This window comes from Homalodisca vitripennis, chromosome 1, assembly GCF_021130785.1.
Source record: "Homalodisca vitripennis isolate AUS2020 chromosome 1, UT_GWSS_2.1, whole genome shotgun sequence".
Lineage (NCBI taxonomy): Eukaryota > Metazoa > Arthropoda > Insecta > Hemiptera > Cicadellidae > Homalodisca > Homalodisca vitripennis.
This window is the reverse complement of record NC_060207.1, coordinates 71,421,742-71,445,759: the sequence shown is the minus strand read 5'-3', so window position 1 is coordinate 71,445,759 and position 24,018 is coordinate 71,421,742. Positions and strand designations below refer to the sequence as shown.

The following is a 24,018-nucleotide window of genomic DNA, read 5'->3' as shown; positions in this document are numbered from 1 at the left end:
GGACTGATAAAGCAGCCATAGTGCCTCCCTCTTATACTCCTTGCTTAAGACAATCCGAAATAAAATCCAGAACTTTACGATTGCTCCATCAAAATGTACGTGGTTTTATTTGCAATTTGATTTCCATTGAGGTTTTGGTTGATTCTGGAAAAGCCGGACATAGTCTGCTTTACTGAACACTTCCTTAAAAATGAAGATGTCTCCATGGTTAATCTAAAATGAACTAACAATCGCCTCGTCCTATTGTCGCTCGACTATTAACAGGGGGTGGTGTGTGTTTTGCTTGTAAGAAATTCTCTCAACTTCACTGTCATAGATGTAAGTCGATTTTGTGTAGAAGGCGTTTTTGTGAGTTGGCCGCAGTTAGTGTGAATATTGGACCTGGTTCTCTTCTGGTTTTGGGAGTGTATAGGCCTCCTTCTCCAGATGGGAGTGCTTTTGATAAATTGTATGATCTTACTTACAGTTGTTTATCCAGGATAGTCGGGGAGAATTGCTCTACAATTGTTTTGGGAGACTTCAATGTAAATGTAGCTGAATCTACTCTGGTTACTAATAAAATTCTAAGCTTGATGAGTTCTTTTAATTTAAGAACACAGTACATGTTTTTACCCGAGAGTTTAAAGGATCTAAATCAATTCTTGATCATGTTTACACTGATATCGCTCCATCCCTGATACACACTTATGTTTTAGAAACTGAAATTTCTGATCAATAAGGCTCAAAAAGTAGAATTGTCTCTGGCTCTTGATTGTGATGCATCTTCTGAAGTTAAGTTTAAGCTTAGAGCGCGATTTTTAGTGCCAACAATGTGTCCACATTTAGTAATTTTTTAAATAAGGAAACTTGGGACGATGTTTTTTCTTCGACAACACCTGACGGTAAGTATAAGGCCTTTTCTTCAATTTTGCTATACTATATGGATTTGGCCTTTCCTGTTCGCAGGAAAAAAATTATTAAACGAAAGCCTACATGTAAGATTGTTCTTGATTACAGTTTATTGAGCGTAAGACGGCAGCTGTTATCTTTACAAAGACAGACCAGAGATCTTGATTATCTTGACCATAGAAGGCAGGTTTATTTAAAACTAAAGAAAGATTTTAGAGCTTCAGTTCGTTCAGCCAAATCTGAGAAGGTTTTAGGGTATGTTCTAAATGCTCAATCCAAACCTAAAGCGATGTGGAGCATCATAAATGAAAAATACGAATCGAAGTAGTTCAAAAAACGAACTTAATTGGAAGAATCTTGGATTCAAACTGGAACTCCTGTGGATGAACCTTTTGTTAAGGCAAATGTCTTTAATGACTATTTTGTAAGCCTGGGGGAGAAGTTAAATGCTAAGACCAGCACGGCTCAGGATCTTTTGTCTAACAAAACTTTCAGTGAGTTCTTCGCTGTTTCTGTTCCCTACTGATGAGACTGAGTTAAAGAATGTTGTTCTATCCTTAAAGCCAAGTAGTTCTGTAGGTTTTGACGAAGTATCGTCCAAAACTTCTGAAGCAATGTATAGATTTACTTACAAAGCCACTAGTTCATTTGATAAATTTTTCTTTATTGTCTGGTTCATTTCCTTCACTTCTAAAAGTTGCGATTGTAAAGCCTCTTTATAAAAAGGCTAGCAATGAGCAGTGTAACAACTATAGGCCGATCTCAATTCTCTCCACATTTTCAAAGGTGTTTGAAAAAATTTTTTCAATTAGACTTTTTATCACACTTTGACAAGCACAATATTTTGTTCCGTAATCAGTTTGGGTTTCAAAAACAAAAAAAGGTACTCTTGACGCAATGTTCTGTTTTATTGACAAAAGTAGTTACTGCTCTAGATAAAAAAATGTGTGCTATGGGCCTTTTCGTCGATTTAAGCAAAGCGTTTGATTTAGTTGACCATTCGTTACTGTTAAGTAAAACTACAGAGGCTGGGCGTCAGAGGTGAAGCTCATGATTGGATAGCATCGTATCTTTGCGGTCGATCTCAGCGAGTTGAAATCAGCTTTGTGGACAGCCAGGGTATTTTAAGAAGAAAAGTGTTCAAATGATCTGGTCATTAAAATGGGAGTCCCCCAAGGGTCCGTGTTAGGTCCTCTTCTCTTCTTGGTATTTATTATCGATATTAGACATTGCACCAAAAAGTCAGATATTTGTATTTTTGCCGATGATACATCTCTTTTGGTCACAGCTCACAATCAAGTGGATTTAGAGATCAATGGTTTTGTTGAATCCAATGCTCTTCTTCAATGGTTTACCTCAAATGGCATGATTGTGAACACAGGACAAGACCCATATTCTGAATTTCACACTTTAGACGTAGTTTTGTGGGACAAACTTACAGGTAATGCTAGGGGAGTGCATGGTATCATGTGTGGGAACTCAGTGAGCTTCTTAGGTCTTCAACTTGACTGCAACCTGACATTTGAATTGCATATCAATAAAATAGTAAAAAAACTAAGTTCGTGTTTGTTTGCATTGAGAAAATTGGCTTCTTTCGCTAATTCACAACTACTACTAACTTTGTACTATGGCTGCTTTTATTCTCATCATTGTTTACGCAGTTCCCATTTGGGGAAGGAACTGCAGAACCAATTTCATTTTTAAATTGCAGAAGCAAGCTTTGCGGATTATTTTTGGGCTAAGTAGGCATCAATCTTGTAGAAATGTATTTAAAAAACAACAACATTCTTACTTTCCCATGCATATTTATTTATGAATCTTTGGTTTTTTTAAAAAAGAATGATACTTTATGACACTAGCTAACACAAATTCAGATTATTCACTTAGAACCCGGCTTAACATTCCAGTTCCAAAAACCATTCTACTTCTTTTTTTCAAAAACACGTAACTTACAACTGCATTAAACTTTTCAACTCACTTCCAGATGCTTTAAAGGTGGATTGTTTCTTTAACCTTGTTCAAAAATAACTTAAAAACAGTTCCTCATCGACGGTTCCTTTTACAGTGTCCAGGATTTTTTGCATAAATTGTAAATAGTAGACTAAATATAGTTTTGTTTTTTTTTCTTTGATGTATACTTAGCATAACATGTAACACTGTATAAGTTAGTTAAGCTAGCCCTGTGTGTATACTTTAATGACGTTGCTAATGCATGAAAATGTTATTTTGAGCAATTAAAGGATTTTGATTTGATTTGATTTGATTTGATTTTTATTAGACATTAATGAAGATGTAAATACATAAACATAAATTAAGTTAATTAGATGGTGGTGAAACTTATTATTTCCATTTTAAATTGTTTGTACTCCACCTCATTACATTTCATATATCGTTAATACAACCAAATTTATTTTGTAGTACAATGAAATAGTACCATTTCTATTGATAATATCAGGAGAAATAATTACTCATACTGGTAAGAATAATTATAGTCTTTATAAGATTTGTTGATATCCTTGAGTTCAAAAATTATGATGTTTTGGAAGAAACGGAAAATTAGAGAATTGGCTTGTAAGGTTGTGTTTGTGGAAGATGCCAAGAAGGAATGAACGATAAAGATATCTCGACAAATTGTCGTTAAAGATAAACGTGCGCAAATATTAGTGTAAACAGCCACCTGGATAATCAACGGAACAAGCTTGGTTTGCAAAACATCAGCAGGTTATCCTCTGTTATCAGTCAGAACTGTACGTGACCTTGAGATAAGAGGCTCCAGTCACCACCAGTCTCTATTGTTCCACGAAGTCTCGTAAACCGGTTTAATTTCAATGTTGCAAATGAGTGCGCAACGTGTTATAATAATTGTATGCATGCATTACATGCATACCTAGTCGGATTGGCATACTGTGGTGAATATATTATTCACAATAATTATTATCACTCACATAACACTATACTCGTGAGTATTGTTAAAATTATTATTTAATTACTCGTTTAGTAGGTTGGTTCGTTTGTCTCGTAATTAGGGCTTGGACATGTAGATAAGAAATTACTATTAGTTAGTATGCATTTTCTATTCGTAGGAAAATATTTTGTTAATTGAAACAAAATACTTAGGCGTGCCTTGGAATTAGTATTATATGTGTATTTTCCGGCGTGTCTGATTACAATTTTACTTTACAATATTTGGTGTGCTAAAATAATGTTATACTATTATTTCTTTTCACCCTTCGGAGAAGTGTATTCCTTCGCGTGTGTATATAACCGGGCGTATAAAATAAGAGACCAACGTCACATATTTATCTATTTTGGTTTATATAAAGACAATCTAACAACAAAAAGATCAACCATTACAACAGTGAGATATAGCAAATTAAAAAATATTACTGCGGTTGGCGATGTCACGTGAAGACTTTCGAGCGAGTGGGCTATATATTTTCCCACATAGGGTTTACATGCTCTAAAAGATTTCTAAAAACGAGTGTTTTCACGATAGGAAAGATATTACAACTGTACGGCCTCAAAACATCGTTAACGGCGCTTCAATCTAATTTGTTTAGGATAAATACTAATCTAATAATGTTAAATACATATAAAGTTCAAATACTGTTTTAACTTTAATTGTAAAATCTTACCTTAGCAAATTTAGTTAACATAATTGAATATTGGCACAAGTTTATATAAAAATATTGCACTGCTGAAAGAAAGTTGCAGTCAAAAGTGATTTTGGAATAGTATTATAAATAGTTACATTATCAGGTTGACAATAAGCATCTAATCGTATTAATATTTTATGACTACAAAGTACTGTGCGTTTTATTAATGCATATTACATTTGTATATTAATTTGAGGTAATTACATATTCAATTTGGATTATATATATAGACTTTCATGGAAATTCAGGTAGTTTATTTTACCATTCGTACTAGAACCACTAACCTCCGTAAAGATTAATATTTTCTATGCCCCATAGTAAATATTCCTCATTGGTTAAGAATTGTGCTGTAGCTGTACAGTAATAAAATGTAATAACTAATTAAAGATATTAATTAAATTATGTACTTGTATCTCTTTTCTGTTTTTATCTCGTTCACAGCACAAAGAATTCAGGTGAAAAAGTAGAAAGTAGGATACAAGTTGAATACAGTAGGATATTAATTAGACTACAGTCTCACATAAACACAATTCTCAGCGCTATCCTAGGCTAGACGTGTAACTAGTATTTTCTGGATATAGCGCAACACTAGCAAATTCAAATTCTGTTGACTGGTCCTCATAGTAGGGTAGCCTCGATGAAGCATATCGTCTTGCACATGGTGGTTCACGAGTCTGAGTATCACCTAACGTTGATACTCCATACGTCACGTCCGCCCAGGTCCATTCTTTTTCTGGGAGAGTAATCAATATACCAAAACAATCTGCATTTACACATCTGATTTGCTGAAGAATGAACATCTGCATACGGTGTGGCTTTATTTACAATTGTGGTTAATACCTTGACGGTGTTAAATAATTAATTTTTGTATATGACCACATTAGTATATATATTTATTTTTGCCACTGCGATTGAGTCAGAATATCCCTCATCTAGTTACGCTTATAATCAAGCACGACAGGTATTGTTCAAAATAAATCACAAGTTGCCAATGAATTTAATAAATACTTCTCTTCTGTCGGTTTGGTTAATCCGTCGCTCAGAGAACACCAACCTTGCGAAAATGTTAGAATTCCAGTTGCATCCATGGCCTTGGCCCCTGTGTGTGTGGAGGAGGTGGCGCGTGTTGTGCAGAAGCTGAACCCAAAGAAATCATGTGATGCCAATGGAGTATCGGTGTGGCTTATCAAACGCTGCTTTAGGCATATTTTGAGACCACTAACAAAACTGATCAATCTCTCATTTGACACTGGAAATTTTCCATCTCTTTTAAAAACCGCTAAAGTCATTCCAATCTTCAAAAAGGGCGACCCCTGCTTAAAAAGCAACCACCGTCCTATTTCGATCTTTTCAGTGTTCAGCAAAATCTTTGAAAAGGTTTTCTATGAAACAATCGTAAGCTTTCTACAAGACAACGAAATTCTGAACCCTAAACAATTTGGATTTAGAAAAAACAAATCCACAATTGATGCAGTAAATAATCTTGTAGAAAATGTTGTCGATGGTTTGGAGAGACGAGAGTACGTGTTTAGCGTATTTCTCAACCTTTCCAAAGCTTTTGACTGCGTACACAATGAAACACTGTTGTACCAGTCAGATAAATGTGGCGTCCAGGGCCTCCCGCACTTATGGCTCACTTCTTACCTCAAGGATCAGTGCGTAGAAATTTCAAATGTTTCTGAAAAAAATCAAAATGGCCCATGGTGTCCCTCAGGGTTCAATCCTCGGGCCCCTTTTATTTCTTATATACGTCAGCAGATTGAATTCAGTAATCCACCATGGGAAACTGATTCATGCTGACGACACGACTCTCTGCTTCAAAAATAAATCTCTCAAAGATTTAGAGATCACATCATTCACAGAATTAAATTTCAGTTATACAGTTCTTTTCGGAAATAAACTTGAAAACCAACCAGTCGAAATCGAATGTTGTTAATTTCTCTCTTCCGACAGCCAGATGCAGAGCAGCCTGCTGTTTTTGTGGATGAGGACCTTTTAGAGGAAACTAATGAGGACCTTTTAGAGGAAACTAATTCCATGACGTTTTTGGGAATGCTCCTTGATAGGGGACTGACCTGGAACGATCATGTAGATAACGTATGTGCTAAGGCTTCCACAGGCATATTTGCATTGCGAAAACTAGCAATGTACTGTTCCCCAAGAGTCTTAAAGATGGCTTATTATGGCCTTATCCATGCACATTTAGCGTATGGAATAAGACTCTGGGGAGGTTGTTCCAAAAGCAAAACGGAGCGAGTTTTTAAACTCCAAAAAAAGAAGCCGTAAGAGTAATTGGAAAGTTAAACTTTAGAGAGTCGTGCAAGGAATCTTTCAGGGAGTTGGGATTGCTGACTGTACCCTGCCTCTATATTTCTGAGGTGATCATGTACTGCTTCTCCAAGTGTGTCTTGGTTCGTGGCAGGGAAGTTCACCAATATGAAACCAGAGGCAGGGACAACTTTAGAACACAGCAACAAAGACTGACATTGTCTCGACACCTCCCGCAACAAGTTGGTGTCAGACTAATCAACAGGCTCCCTGAAAGTGTGAAAAATTCAAACAACACAAATCAATTTAAAACTCGTCTCAGACGCCTTCTGGTGTCTAAAGCGTTTTACTCTGTTGAAGAATTCATGATGAGCCGCTGGGAAATTTAAACATCGAAATTAAAAAATTAAAATTCAACAGCTGGATCTGATGTCGGAATGGATGTGTCTGAATGAATGTTTAAAATGTATGTCTGACTGATTGAAGACGTATACATGTTTTTTTTTTTTTACAAAATGTGTTAAAGTTGACGATTGCAATACAATGTCAGAAACTCTTTAAATGTAATAAAGATATTATTATTATTATTGATATTTTGTAAGAATTGATTGTACGTTTACATTACCTGGACATTTCGCTTACCCTGTGTGTCGTCTGTCAGTCGCAGATCCTGGAGAGAGTGAAGCCGGACCGAGTGGCAGTCACCAAGCCTGAAGAGGACAGAAGACGACGTACCATCATCGTAGAGAAGAAGAACGGCTCCTATGGCTTCACTCTTCAGGTTCGTACTTGGCAATTAACTCATAAATTAAATTACTACCAAGGAATTAAAAGTGATTGCAGCTGCAGGAAACAATACAATAACTTTCCTGAATAGTGTATCGATGGATGGACAGTATTTTTAAGATATTAGTGATCAATGTTTCATGAACGATTGATTTAGAAAGAGAATATTAATATTCAGTTATTGTAGTAATATTAACCAAATTTTATAAAGCCAGTTGTGGGATGGATGGCGTGAATGGATTATGAAAGGTGAACATAATCTGTTAAAATGACTTGACATAATTAAGATGACTCTCCGTAGAGAAGGCGAAATATTTCGAGAACTGAAGAATGTAATTGTGTAAGCAATGTTTTAACACAGTGTGAACCAGGAACTGTAGTGATTGTCATGGCATCGGCCGCAAAAGCCTAGATAGAAAAAGGTTAACACGTTAGCAGTAAAGTTTATACGTATATATAAAACCTATATAATTCGTGGGTAGATTATTCTGGAATTATATGTTCTTTTCACTTAGAGTAGTATTCAGAATTTTGATTTGACGAGAGAAACCATTATTTAATATTGAAGATTGGAGGAGATAATCTCTTCTTTATGGATTATACAGGGTTTGTCCGGAAAGTAATAGGACTGAGTCCATTAAAAAAAATGTATTGAGCAAATAGTTACAATTCTTTAAAAACTTTCAAAATAGGCTCCTTCTGAATCGATGCTGCGCTGCCAACGCGATTTCCAAGCATTGAAGGCGTCACAGAAGACATTCTCCGGAATAGCCTTGAGAGCCGCGGTACAAGCTGCTTAGATCCCCTCTGTCGTCTCAAAATGCTTGCCTAGGGGGCCACATCTGGGCTGTAGGGCGGCTGTGGAAGAGTTGGGATGCCGGCCTTGGTCAGGTAGCTGTTCACAAGAAAGGCGGTGTGAGCCGCAATTTCTGGTCGCCAGTGAGCACTTTTGGGACCATCTTCGCACACACTTTGCGCATGTTCAAATGCTCCGTCTCAATTTCATGAACGACAGATTTCGGTAAATGTAACATCTGGGCAATGAAACGAATACTTAGTCGACGGTCTGAGTTCAAAACTTGGCGCACACGAGTCACATTGTCGGTGTTTGTCGAAGTCGAAGGTCTTCCAGCACGGTCTTCATCAGCGACCTCTTCCCGGCCCTCCAAAAAGGCCTGGTGCCACCGAAACACACCACTTCTTGCTTAAGCACCACCTGGGTAAGACTGCTTGATTATATCAAAAGTCTCTGTCGCAGATTTACCGAGTTTCACACTGAATCTAATCGTTTACCTCTTCTCTAACGAACGCTGCATTTTCAGCTTGCACCACTCACAGAAACACGTCACGTGAAAATGCCTGTTCTGACTCTTCAGGTGCTCGGAGACAACTGACCAGCCGCTTGTTCGTTAGTTAGGAACGCCCTCTACCGAATCCAGTCAGTGCGCGCACGCTCCGAATTACAGTCTCGGCGAAAGAAAATCAGTCCTATTACTTTCCGGACAAACCCTGTATGTATTAAAACTGTAATTAATATAGAGTTTTATAATTTAAATCATAATTTTGAAGAACGGATCAAATGGAACATAGATGTTCTAGCTTTAAGTGTCACACATGTTTTGTACTGTACCTATAATACGTAGCTGCACCTTTGTGAATCATACTATGTTTGTTTTCCTTGCACAATCTTACAGAGTGGCAGAGATGGACAAGGAAATCCCACGAAACTAGTTACTAGAGATCTAATACAAATTCTCTCTCGACGAGGCGTCATACACGTCCTATAGGACACACTGGCAGATCCAGGGGAGGGACCATGACCCCCTCCGAGATTTTTAAAATGATAAAAACTTTCACTCTCGAATTGTAACTATACAAAATCAAATTAATTTTTTTTTTAATAACTGTAAGTTAGTTACAAAATTGTATTTTTGTTTGAATCGAAACGCAAATCACCTCTTATAGTAAAGTTAATGGTAAATTAAAACCCTCCGAAAATCAGTCCTGGATCCGCCCTTGATAGGATGTCGGGGTTTTCGCTAAAACAACTGACGTGCTACATAGGATGGCTTTTTGAAAAAGCTCCCATGATTCTGCATGTCGGGTAGCTAAGTTTTGTGGTAATAGGTTTGGCTAATCTCTGTATTTCCTATATGGAGGACGTTAGGTTATCCTTTCCTATAGGGTTTGTATACAATTCAAAGAGTAAAACTCATATACTGGTATAATTCATAAACTACAGATTACACGTAGAACAAAAATGACTATCATCTTAATTACTACAAAATTACAAATTTTAAAAACGCAGTATATGTCCGTAAACATTATTTTCATAGGTGCTGTATATAGTAACGTGGGCGTTTTTTCAAAGTGCCCGGGGTTAAAAAGGTTAACCCAGCAGTCAATATTTATCATTATTAGATAATACTGATTTGATTTCTTCATGATTATTTTAAAAAATAAACGTGTTTTTAATAATAGACAAGTCACTCCCAAACCAACTTCAACTACACCTTTTTTACATTCGGTTTTCGTCATATTCTTAGGATAGATTAAGAATAATGCAAATATTTCATTCCTTAATCAATATACTGTATTTGATCATTTTGAGCTTGTTTACAGAACGATCGTGAGTACGTAGACTGAATATTTTCTTAAACGGTTGTGGTGGAAGACAGACGTTACTCCCGAGCATGTTTCTACATCACAAGCTGTTTGCGTTTCACAGTTACAGAATACACTACGAACGGTTGTGGTGGAATACAGACGTTACTCCCGAGCATGTTCCTACATCACAGCTGTTTGTGTTTCAAAGTTACGGAATACACTACGAACGGTTGTGGTGGAAGAGAGACGTAACTCCCGAACATGCTATTACATCACAGCTGTTTGTGTTTCAGAGTTACGGAATACACTACAAACGGTTGTGGTGGAAGAGAGACGTAACTCCCGAACATGTTATTACATTCAGCGTTAATCACTACTGTTTGTGTGTTTCAGAGTTACGGAATCCACTACAAACGGGAGCAGGAGATCGAGATGATAACTTACGTTGACTACGTGGACTACGATGGCCCCGCCTTTCGAGCTGGTATGAGGGAAGGTAGGGAACTGTATTTATATTACATCAACGTTAAGTAGGCTACATTTCATGAGATACCTTATTTTAAATGATAAATGCATACCCAGTAGTCACAGTTTGAGCAGCGGTCTTCAAGGTGGAAGGTCCGAGTCTACCGGCCTCTCCTTGGCCGAAGGCCTTATTAATTCACGTAATGAATAATGATCTGGAACATTCTCTCTGGTCTGTAAAATCCAAGAGGCGAACCGTTAACAATAGTGTAATTCACGATTAGCATAACTATTATTGTCATAATTATTACGTATTAGTAATTTAGATTTATCATGGAATAAGATTTATGGAGATATCAATCTTCAAAGTGAAGCGAGAAAATTGCGGAGATGGCTTAGTAATAACACAATATATGGTTTCCCACCTCTTAAGTATAACATCGAATGTAATAAATAAAGAATAAACGGTACAAGTTCTTTTTGACCTGCTTCAAGGTCTATAGCTTGTAACTGAAGCAAGGAATCACTAAAGAAGCAAGTTTAAACATGCTACAAAACACTATTTTATATTAACTGCAATAACTTAAAAAAACTTAAACTAATAAAATGTAATTAATTTAAATGTATTTTAATATTAGAGTAAAATAAATAATAGCGTCTTTTTAAGAAATTTACTTATTATTTAATTGTATGGCTGCTGTGTGCCTACTCATAGAAACTTGGTTATAGCTTTACAATGTTCATCAGTAAAATAAAATGTGAGTGTGTTCAATCAGTTTGACACGTGTTATCATAAACAAAAACATTTGCAGAGCAAAATTCTTGTAAATATGGTCCAAATCTTGTACATTTTAATTTTTGAAATCTGTTTTTATGCGTAAGTAAAAAAATGTGTTTTCCTTTTAAATAATCTTTAACTTTACTTAGATTGTGGAACAGTCATTACATCCGATGCTAACTGTTGCTACTTGAAACGTTGCGGTTGCTCCCTATCTAGCGGCAAACGGAAGAAACAGTGATTATAGCCTAGATATTATAATCGAGGCAATGTTCTAAACACGTTACAATGAGTAAACTCTGATAATAATAACAAAAACTTACATTTTAAATTTAATTCATGAAGTCGAGTTCATTGCTACAGGTTTTAGAATAGATTGCAACGCCGAATAAAAACATTACCGGCAGAACTAGCTCCACAGAACAATGTTCAGCCACACAATCCTCATACGAATACTCGATTAAAGTCGGAGGCTTTACATTGGTTAAACACAAAAATAAAAAATATCATAATAATATCACATTAAAAATATCAACATTATAAATTGTTTCTTGGCTTTTCTTCGAAAGCTATAAAGAAAGACGATGCTTGTTGCAAAAGTATAGTACGGCATTGACTTCCAGACAGTGATATCATATCCTTGAATAAGACAAGGTTAAATTTGGCTGAAATGGAAAAGTACAACACAGAGCCAGCTTGACGTATGGTGTCACAAACACCTTTCTCCGGACAATCTTGTGGGCAGCAGTAGCGGTAACAGTGATCACTTGCTTTCACAAGCTGTTACACGTTGATGGGCCTTGCAGTCGTTGTCTGATGTGCAATCACCCTTGATACGGAGTCGCAGCGTGTGATGTAAACACTTCGGGGGTCGTAACTCGCCTCGTTAGCACTTGATTACCTGCTCCTACTCGGCGATCTCGGTGTTTAGTGCATCGTTCTTTGGATATTTAGAATACATGTTGGACAAAACGAGATTCGAGAATAATAGGTCTGACATTTGTCTAACAAATGCTAATAAATAATTTGAACAAGTTTTGCTATTTAAAGGCGGTCGTATTGTGTTTTGTATCTCCTTATATCTTCCTCGCTCTTTTTAGGGGATTTAATTCACAGAAGCCATGTAACTAACAAAGAGTTTATTGAATTCGGTTTTAATTTGTTTTGGGGGAGTAGTTCTACAAATTTGGCAATTTCTAAATTGAGACCAAGTGGCACATTCACTTTTACCCACCTTTTGTGTTTTCTACAAAGGAGGTCAAAATACAATAATAGGTTGGTGTGCCAGTGGCGTAGCGAAGGGGGGGGTCCAGGGGGTCCGGACCCCCCCCCCCGAAATTTTTAAGACATAGGTATTAAAAAATAAAGCATGGAGCAGGAGAAAAAAGGAGAGTTATCATTATTCTTGTCTACAAACATTAAATTGATTGATGTAATTGATTAAAGTGACTGTTGTTAAAAATATAATTGTCCCTTTCGTTTAAATCATAAAGTATCAAACGATACTTTTGGGTTCGGCCTTTCGGATAGTGTAGTGTAATCACGGTATTTCTATAGGGCAACGGTCACGTGACGTCGCAAAGTCACCTGAACCGAACAGTAACACCACCTCGGCGAACAGTTTAAATTAGCGACCACCTGTAGACGTTCAAATTCGTCTTGGGGACGTAAAATGGCTGCTTAACTAATTAAGTGATACGACGTTTTTTTTTAGGTGTCATTAAACTGTAGACATGTATATAATTATCGAAAAAGATATATAAAATCACTTTTGGTCGGAAAATACACTTGAAAAACACTACTCAACTAATTTCAACTAATTTGGACTTCAGTGATTGAGGTAAACTTGGTGTTTCATTGAGTTAGGACGACGATTTTTGTTATCATTAAACTGCAACATTGTACCTATATAATTATCGAGAAAAAAATCACTTCCGGTCGGTAAAAACCGAAAGAAAAGCTCTCTACAGATTCAAGTTTTGACGATTTTGGTTATTCACTGGTTGAGTGGTTGAGGTAAAAATGGTACTTAGGGAATTATGTTAGGACGTTGATTTTAGGTATTAAATTCAACGCCGACTAATACATATATAACTATCGAGAAACAAAACAATAAAATAACTTCCGGTCGGTAAATACCAAAGAAAAGCTCTCTGTACAGATTCAAGTTTTTGACGATTTTGGAGTGCACTGGTTGAGTGGTTAAGATAAAAATGGTACTTAGACTTATGTTAGAACAGTAATTTTTAGGTTTAAATTGAACGCCGACTAACTCCTATATCATTGTCGAAAAACAAAACAGTAAAATTCACTTCCGGTCGGAAAATACCGAGGAAAAGCCCTACTGATTCATATTTTGACGATTTTGGATTTCACTGGTTGAGTCGTTGAGATTAAAAAGTGGTACTTAGAATTATGTTAGAACAGTAATTTTAGGTTTAAATTGAACGTCCGAACTAACTCCTATATAATTATAGAGGAAAAATTGAAAAAATCACTTCCGGTCGGATAATACACCGGAAAACTACTGAAGGAAGTTCCGACTACTTTGGATTTTACTGGCTGAGGTATTATTATTTCATTTTCCTTAGTAATATTCCAATCGGAAATGATTATTTTTGTTTTTTTGTCTCGATAATTATATATTTATTAGTCGGCATTGAATTAAAACCTAATATCAATGTCCTAACATAATTATAAGTACCACTTTTTACCTCAACCACTCAACTGGTTAAAATCCAAAATCGTCAAAAATTTTAATCTGTAGAGAGCTTTTCTTTGGTATTTACCGACCGGAAGTTATTTTATTGTTTTGTTTCTCGATAATTATATATGTATTAGTCGGAGTTGAATTAATACCTAAAATCAACATCCTAACATAATTCTAAGTATCACTTTTACCACGTGAATCTGTAGAGAGCTTTTCTTCGGTATTTACCGACCGGAAGTGATTTCTTTTCTCGATAATTATATAGGTAGTTTGAGTACAGTTTAATGATAACAAAAAATCGTCGTCCTAACTCAACCGAAAATACCACGTTTACCTCAATAACTGAAGTCCGAAGTAGTTGAAGTTCTAATCATTAGAGTTTTTCAGGTGTGTTTTTTATTTCCGACCGAAAGTGATTTTTTTATTTTTTTCCCGATAATTATATTCTACTCGTCTACAGTTGTAATGGTAAAAAAAATCGTCATTAAAACTCATTCATAAATACCTCAATCAGTGAAATCCAAAGTAGACGAACTTCTAATCTGTAAAGCTTTTTCCGGTGAATTTTCCGACCGTTAGATTCATCTGTACCCGAGCAACGCTCGAAAATTGCCCTCCTTTTCTAAAGGGTTTTCGGCCGCCAGTGGCCCGATGTCCCCCGAAGGGGTATTTCATTTTCTCCACAGAATATAGTTGTGTCAATTATAAGATGAGTGAAGCTCTGTTTTGTTCTTTTTCTTTCTTATCATCCGTTGAATCCAACATCACTTTGGTGCCTTCTACTCGGCCAGGAATTGAACTTCGTAAGGTTTCTGTAGCTATACAAGAAAATTTGTGGTACTAGAGTTGCTATGAGAGTTGAATGTGCCTAATACATCTTTCCACTTTCTAAAAGGCGTAGTTTACTAAAGCTCCATATTTTTGGTATTTACCTTTTACCAGTGAACTCATTGGCAAATAACACAGAAAAACATCCCCCGGATCCCCCCGATTTCGGACCCCCCCCCCCCGAACGAAATTTCTGGCTACGCCACTGTGGTGTGCCTAAGTGATGGATGTCAAAATTAATCCTTTTCCCATGGTCGAAAAAAATCTCTATTTGTAATTAACCAGAACTATTAGCAATTAATACCAGTAATTTACTTAGCAAAACATGAGATCACTTCAGGTGGTGGATGGACATAGTAAAAATTATACCTGTACCGATAATACATTTATTGGTCTCTGGTATACAGTCACAAGACGTTTTCATATAGGTATTAAAAGTACTTTTTCATTATTTTTATAAACAGATGGATTATAACAAGAAATTATTTAAAAAGTAAATTGTTAATTTAAGTTTTAATTTATCTTTGTTTGAAAATTTTCTACATATTCAGCTGATAAATTTGATTTTTAATTATTACATAGTAGTATATATTTTGGTTAAATTTAAATTTAAAATGGAATTTGTTATAGTTTTAAGGTCATTAAATGTAAATATGTATATATATATATATATCTGTATATTATGTGAGGTTGAGTGGTAGAGAGGGCTAAATAGCCCTAACTCCGCCTCTTGAATAAAGGCATATTTCATTTCATTTCATTTCATTATTTCATTCTCTTTTATCTCCTACCATTTGGAACAATGTAAACAAGAACCAATATTCCAATATTAAAATGAGAAATGTTCATTCAGGAACTGACAAGGTTTGAATCCCTTTATTTAGATCTCCTTATGACAATGACGTAGCCAGCAGGGGCTGGACCCCCAAATTTTCAATTGTTGCAATTACTTTTTTATTAAATGATTATTATTATTTAAATAATTCAGTTTTACTGACATGTACTGCTGACAGATCATTCTTAACATAGGCAGGGATCAAGAACTTTTTAAGGATCAAAATGGGGCCTTATTTTTTGTTCATTTTAGGAAAATATTAGTTGTCTTGACCCCCTCCCCCCAAAGTTTTTTCCTGATTACATTCTTGCCTATTGAGTGAACATGGTTAAGCCTAAATTAGAGCTTTCTTGCTCATGATCTGGATTTCATATGTTTGAGCTTGATCAGGTTGCATAGATTACTTACAGACTTCATCAGAACCAAATCAAGATAAGGCTTTTTACAATCTGATAGTTATAAAAAATTCTCACACTTTATTAAATTACTTTTTATGTAACAATGTTATTGTACTTAATATTTAAATATAACTAAACATTAGATCTATAAGTTATAAAATGTAAGAAGTGTAAAATGTCCTGTATTCTTTGCTTAGAAGACACAAGAAGATTTCTGATGACAAACATTTAAATTGTTTTAAACCACAGAAAAGGTGTATAATTATATAATGACATAAACAATAGAATCCTTATAACCACCTAAGGCATGACATTAACTAAAAAACCTTGACACGATGAATGCCTTGCAGTAAACTATACTCAACAAGGTCGTGAGTGAAGGCAAAGCTGGGCCCAATAGTAATAAATGTTTCGTTTGCCTACTTTTCACCAGTTCAAAAGTTATGGTCATTTTTTATGACAGTTCTTGAAAGTAGTTTTACTAGAGAATAGAGAAATATATACTCTAAGCATTTTAAGAGCATTATGTAGTGTATTATTTACAAGGAACAATTACACTATTTGTAACTTACTATAGAAATGAAAATCTTCTGTAAGTTAACGTCTCTGCCTACTTTCTAACTTTTCTATCACACTTTGTTATGTCTTAATTATTTTTTTCCTAATTAAAAAATTATATTCAAAGGTTTGAAAATTATTTAAAGATGAAAGTTGTAATTCGCAGTGATGAGGACTCAAAGAAACACAGGTAATGCTATTACCTGTTATCAACAGTTTCTGACCAAAATATTTTTACCTTCTTCCAAACCTTACTACTCCAGACTTACAAACTTATGATGCTTTAATCAATCTGCTAAAACGTCAGCTTTGTCCCAAGAGAAACATTCAGACTGAGTAATATAAATTTTATCCAGAGTACAGACTAGTGGTGGGGTTGTAATAGATTTTCTCGCTGTGCTTAAGCAATTGGCTAAAACATCAGAGTTCACATGAAGGGATTCCAAATGCTCTAGATTTGTAGTGAATCTACTTTTACATGTTCAGTTTATTAGAGGTATTTAAGACAAACAAATTCCATGAGAAGATATTGCAAAGGGGGAATGTAACGTTAGAAAAATGTGTAGCGATCTTATTGTTCATTAAAGTTTCGAAAATAGAAAATAACAAAGTTTATCAAAACTCATATTCAGAAACATTCCGTTAACAAAATTAAATCATCTTCCCATAGTGAGGAGAAAGACCCAAACTGCAAGCTACCTATGTTGAAGAAGAGAAAACCCAACAAGAAAACATCATACTTAGAAAAATTAGGTTTATGTGGATTGTGTCTACACTGTGGAGGTAGCTCATACTCTTCTTATGAATACAGAACAAGGAATAAACTTTTATACAAATTTTGTTACAAGATAGGGCACATTCAGAAGGTCTGTTTATCAAAGGAAGCCCAAGCCAGAGTTCAGTTACTTGAACAGGACCAAAACAATAGTGATTATTTGCATACATTAGACGATGATGAACATAGTTATGATAAATTAACTTCACTGGAGGAAATCAAACAAATGTTATAAGAAAGCCAAATTTTCGCAATGAAGTTTCAACCATTATATTAACTCAGATGTATTCCTAAATAAGGTGGGTTTCTTAATCCTTTACTCTCCTGCGCCTTACACTCTTAGAGAGGGAAGTTGATGCTAAACTAAACAAATTGGAGGCAGAAGGCATCACAGAAAACATTGACTATTCTCAGTGAGGAACATCCACAGTCATCATACCTAAGCTTAATGGTCAGGTCAGAATTTTTACTGACTTTAGGATTACTCTGAATCTACAGTTGCAAGATTCGAGATAGCCAATACTGAAGATACAAGATGTATTTCACAAGATGTATTCCACAAAATGTGTGGTGGAAAATACTTCTGCACTTTGGATATACACACAGCATACTTACATCTTAAGGTTAATGAAGAAAATGCCTTAGTTCAAGCTATTTCTACACATTGAGGTACATAATTAGTGGAACTTTTATGTTTTGGAATAATGACATCACCTAATGAGTTTCAAAAGTTCATAGATAAATTTATTCTTATTAAGTTCATAGATAAATTATTATTATCTTCCAGGAATCACTGCTTATTTTAATATTCTTGTACAAGGGGTTACATTTTCAGAGTGTAAAACAAACTTGATAAGGACATTACTTGAACAAGTTGTGTCAAAATAACCTTCATCTAAATCCAGACAAATATAAATTTTTCAAAGAAATTTTTTGGACATATTATATCATACTATGTCATATATAAATATTGTTACATCAACACAATCTACTTTGTAAACAGATGAGTCGTTAATGCACTAATCTCCAATACAATGATAGGAGACATCAACAGCGTTACGTCACCCATCAAGGATCAGGAAACCAGTTCAGTGGCTTAATCTTTAAGAACCTTTTGAAGATTAAGGGAGGAAGAACTGTTGTCTCAATGTCGCTATGTTTATTAGAACCAAATACTGTATCTTATTTAATTCAGTGTTATTATGTTTTTGTTAATCTGTTTAAATAAATCAAGAATATAGAAAGAATTCTTATTGGTTTTTCCTATTTTAACTAATTAATTAAGTACATTATACTTTACCAAACTATTACATAGACTTACTAACACATTCAAAGAAAATGCATTCCTACTTTTATCAATAGCTTTTTCGGCATTTTTTGTTACCAATTAACAAAAAATCTTTGCTATTACATTTTAAACCACAATAATAGAATTCAAACTTCATATCTTCCAAACTTTTGGGATCAAGCTCATTTTATGAAGCTTCTCACTATGCATACTACAAAGATTTATACACCATCTCTGCTTATTTTCGGAAATTTAAGACGTATACCATAAAAGATAGGTTCAGATTTTTATGAAGGAAACAGGATTTTTCCGGACATTTGCCATCGTTCAGTGAAACAATAAATCAGTAACACTACGTTTCGAGATCTGGAATCTGATCTCTTCTTCAGGTAATAACTAACCTAATACATAATTAGAGACTAGGTTAAAATAAACAAATCATACCAAAGCGTTGTGGCACGCCTAAGTCAGGAATCACAACCACCACGTTGTTTGTCAACTTCACTAACTCTAAAAACATGCACTTAATACAAAACTGTACACAACACTAATTATTAAAACTGAACTACAGAATACGGGTCACAATACGTCTGCATTCGTCTACCAACAACCTACGCATGTTTTTAGAGTTAGTGAAGTTGACAAACAACATGGTGGTTGTGATTCCTGACTTAGGCGTGCCACAATGCTTTGGTATGATTTGTTTATTTTAACCTAGTTTCTAATTATGTATTAGGTTAGTTATTACCTGAAGAAGAGATCAGATTGCAGATATCGAAACGTAGTGTTACTGATATTATTGTTTCACTGAAAAAAAATGTTTCAAATGTCCGGAAAAATCCTGTTTCCTTCACAATCCTTCCTTCGTCAAAAATAACCTTCAAACAAAGAATTCAGATTTTTGTCATATCAATTTTGGCTTATTCATAAGGGCGGAGGATTTTAAAATTTGTAAAGATTATGTATAGTAAATAGTAGACACAAACACACAAGTAAATTTTTCTTCCTCGGAACAAAAGTTTTAGAACAAATATCCTGAAGGAAATTTGGTATAAAGAGACAATTTTGTATAAATCTGAACATCTAATAGCTTTAAGCAAAACTAAAAGAAAATATATTTTAACTAATTAAGACTGACTATTTTTTAGACATATTAGCCTGATAATCATGAATAGCAGCCTATGAAAGGCCGAATGGATATCTTAGTCTACAAGGATCTTAGCTCATGGTAAGAACTTAGTAACTATAGTTTCATAATACAGATGACAGAGTTGTCAGAAAAATTTTCCTCTTAATAATTATTAACATGTGTGTGCTGTCTGTCCAGGGGATGTGATCCTGTCCATCAATGGCCATGATATGGAGAAGACAGACCACAAAACTCTGGTTAATTTCATAAAGAACTGTGATTCACGGATGAGGATGGTGGTGCTTTTTGAAGACTGCGTCAGAAAGGTAAACAAAGGCTGTTGATTCTTATCAGATATTCCTGCTGCAAACATGGTCATATCAGTTTGGAATATAATTTAAAACATATAGATATATTCTACTTTGTTATAAGAGTGTTAATTTATCATTCTGAAATAGTTTGGCAGCACGTGTCTACCCTACATATCCCTGTTTGAAACTGCTTTTTTAACCTCATAAAGAATTTATAGGACTGGATTTTTATAGGGCAAATAAGCAATAATGTTTAAAATAATTTTGTTATTTACTAAAAGCAAATTCCTTATAAATAATTTTGAAACATTCTTTATTCTCCAAATTCAATGAAATGATTTAAAAAAAAATTTTTTTTCTTTTGTCAGTAGTATTTTAACTTTTACAATTAATGTTGTACAATGTCACAACCTTTCTTTAGTGATCCATACTAATCGCAATTTTATAAAACAGAAAAATCTTAAATAATATTCCTGAAAATATTAAAACATTTCAATACAATTTTTAGAGCTTAGAAATTGCAATACGGTCATAGACAAGAAACGTTTATACATTTTATACAGAAATACAAACGTCAAGTTATACTGGAAATAGTGTGGTCAGTACAAATTAGCGTAGGGTTTCTTCCAAATTCTCAATTTCAAAATCCAAGTATCAATCCAACTCAATCAAAATAAAAAGGGTGTTGCAAGAGTCATTTCTTGAGCTTTATCTTTGTATTCAACCTTGATTTCACACGCTCTTCAGATTAGGTTGTACAGTGTTCCAATAGAACAAAATCTACCACTTGGCAGGTGCTATATAATTTGTGTAGGTTACCTCTGGACATATTCTTTTCATGTAAGACATATTGTACCTTCAGAGAGCATAGTAATAAGTCAAAGTTTTATAAAGGCTATTCTAGAGTTGTCTCTTGGAATTTTTTATGTAAAAGTAATAATAGCCTTTAGTGTACCCCTCTGCCCCTTATCAGAATGAAAATTCAACAAGTATGTAATAATTCCAGTCCTGACATAACTTATCATTCCGTATAAAGTAAAGGCCTGAAGTCATCTTACAAAGATTGTCAATGTTTAAGTTGGCCATGTAACAATAATGCCTAAATATTTGGCTACTTCCACTGTGTGGTGTTTGGTGTTAAAACTCCTATTTCATGCTTTCTTCACCCGTGAAATAGGAGTTAGGAGTAGTTAGACTGAAGACAAATAAGAATTTGTCTTACTTTCATCTAGCACAAGACTTTTGTTGGGTTGACATGTTCAATGCAACATATAATGAAGCATCGAGCAATTCTGGATGTTTGTCTGTAAGGAAAGAACATTATCATCAACATACCACTACATGTGGTTGCATGCATATTCTAGGTACAGAGAAAGGTGGTTTGTGAAGTGAATAAATAGTACAGAATGCAGAATTAAATCTTGTGTAACTCTCCTCCTGAGATCATCAGCAAGGTAGACCTTACGGAGTGAGTCAAACGGTCATTCTGTACGTGTCATACCAACTACCACTGTTTGTCTATTATGTACTGTAGCTGATTAGAGAAGTGCTAACAAAAGTCTCCAATTTATTGCAAGCTGTTTGTTCTGAAGCAGTGATTGGAACCAAAACCACTGTCATTGTAACATATACTGACAAAACCAATTTGTATTTTGAAGGAAATGATGTACACTAACAATTACGCTAATAATAAATTTATGCTATCTCTCTGAGGTTCTTAATGTTTTCATGAAACATCACCAAGCAACTGTATGTATTAATCAGGTTTTGAAAATATTTGTGATGTGTAGAGATGTGCACTTCATTGGATTCCCAATATATGTGAACGAGTGAGAGTATTGGATTTTTTCAGTAGAGTAAAAATATAATTCTTACAAAATTTGAAAAAATATGTATTAGTTTATTTTATAGAAGATGGCTGACCCTCTCTGTCTCTGGGATTATTTCAATTTTGTTTTCTCGAAATCCATAAAATTGGCTACCTAATACCAAAGGTTTGTATTTTTGAAAAACATTTTATTATTGTTTGAAATACTTTACATTTACATGTACTTTTTAAATTATATTAAGAATAAATATTAAATAAATACAAAATTCAAATAGTAAGCTATTTAGTGAAGGCTAAACTATTCTTATGTAACCAAACAGGTGTGATATATTGTTACAGTTTGCCCACAAAACCTCACTTGAAGATTATTTAAGAACACTTTAGATGTATTTTCTTATAATTAGTACTTAAAATTGCATTTATGCAATTCTCAAGTACACGAGACCTTGTAGAATTGCAAAACCTCGTGACACAAAACCTGATGAATTCTCAAAAACACGAGGCATTTGTCATAAGCCTGTATTCTTAAAGTTGCCAACTGCTGCAGGTGGAGTTGCACATGAGGTACATTCAGCTACAGAGGATCCTGCAGGGTAAGATGGTGGAACTGGAACGCTTGTGTTTGCGGGAGAGAGAGCTGTTGCAGGGCAAGTGGAAGACGCACAGCCTGCCGGCCAGAAAGAAGACTTCCACCGGCAAGTCTGTGGTTGACACAGCCACTCCCTCTCATCCGGAGATGGGTGAGTACAATTTATCAGCTTCTAAAGGATTAAGAAGAGCTGACAGGCATGGGTTGGATCCCTTACCATAAGTTCACTGCATTATTGAAAAGTCTATCTCAAGAGTCTGAATATAAAACTGAAATTCTTAAATTTAACTTGTATAAAATGATAATTTTAGTGTAAGCAAAACACAAATGGGAATATATGTAACTGTTCAAAAAATTCCTGAAGAACTAATAATCACTCATGGGAGTTCTTTGATCTTTGATTAAAAAAAAAATTGCATAGATACCGTAGCTTTTAGAGATTCCTTAACTACTCTAGTTAACACTTTCAGTATATTGTTGGAATTGTTTGTCCATTATTTGGGTACTTTACCAATTACTCATGAAACATAATATAATATATGTGTGACATGAATAGCCTTCTTCTTGTTGTACAATAAACTTTATGCACAGCAGACCTCAGGAACCAACTGATGTGGAGCACTCTTGGTTATTACAAGTTTTTTCCCAACGACTATCAAAATGTGTTGATTGACAAAATATGTCTCAGCCACTGTGGTATCTTCAGGTATTTCATCATTTTAACCACTATTCATGAAACTTAATATTTAAAGACACAACACATACGGAATACAAAAAAGTGGATTCTAAACACGTATTTACTGTTAATAAGAATTTAAATATAAATATGTGTCAATTTTAAGTTTAAATGTGAGATTTTAAGAGGCAAAATTAATACTTACAGTCTGCCAATGTGGTTAGTCATTAGAATAATCAGTCACTATGAAGTAAGTAATCGGTATTCGTTCCACACACAAGTCATATTTAATGAAATTAACTTTACTAGGGGAGGTGCCATACTGCCGCCCCACTGTGTCAACGGAAGATGTGGCTCGGGCTCAGAGTCATGTGCCTGTCTACCCAACCCCCAACCAACTGTTGCTGGCCTATCAGTACATTGATGCTCATGGCCGTGCCTACTTCATCCACCCCACTGCCACCCCCAGTAGCAGCGGGGAGTACCTGGTCTCCAGCTGGCAAAGGTTGGTATGGCTGTTATTCTGTACTGACAATGTTATACTGCCATATTTCCAAATTTTCTCTTATAAATAAAAGTATTTTTGTAAAGTTATAAAAATATTGTTCATTATCAAAATACTAAAACTGCCATAAAAATCAAAAC

General features: G+C 34.8%; 1 protein-coding gene across 4 annotated transcripts in view; it reads left to right on the top strand.

The window, feature by feature from the left end:
- The window catches only part of LOC124364241, a 68,538-nt gene that overhangs the window by 30,470 nt on the left and 14,050 nt on the right, over positions 1 to 24,018 (top strand). For 2 of the 4 annotated variants that reach the window (XM_046819578.1, XM_046819597.1), the window contains exons 2-6: positions 7,474 to 7,593; positions 10,599 to 10,701; positions 20,168 to 20,295; positions 22,656 to 22,848; positions 23,683 to 23,878. In XM_046819578.1, the coding sequence (XP_046675534.1) occupies positions 7,474 to 7,593; positions 10,599 to 10,701; positions 20,168 to 20,295; positions 22,656 to 22,848; positions 23,683 to 23,878 (740 nt within the window). Of the gene's footprint in view, positions 1 to 3,709; positions 3,848 to 7,473; positions 7,594 to 10,598; positions 10,702 to 20,167; positions 20,296 to 22,655; positions 22,849 to 23,682; positions 23,879 to 24,018 lie in introns of those variants that run through there. The other 2 variants (XM_046819570.1, XM_046819589.1) reach the window with 2 other exon arrangements.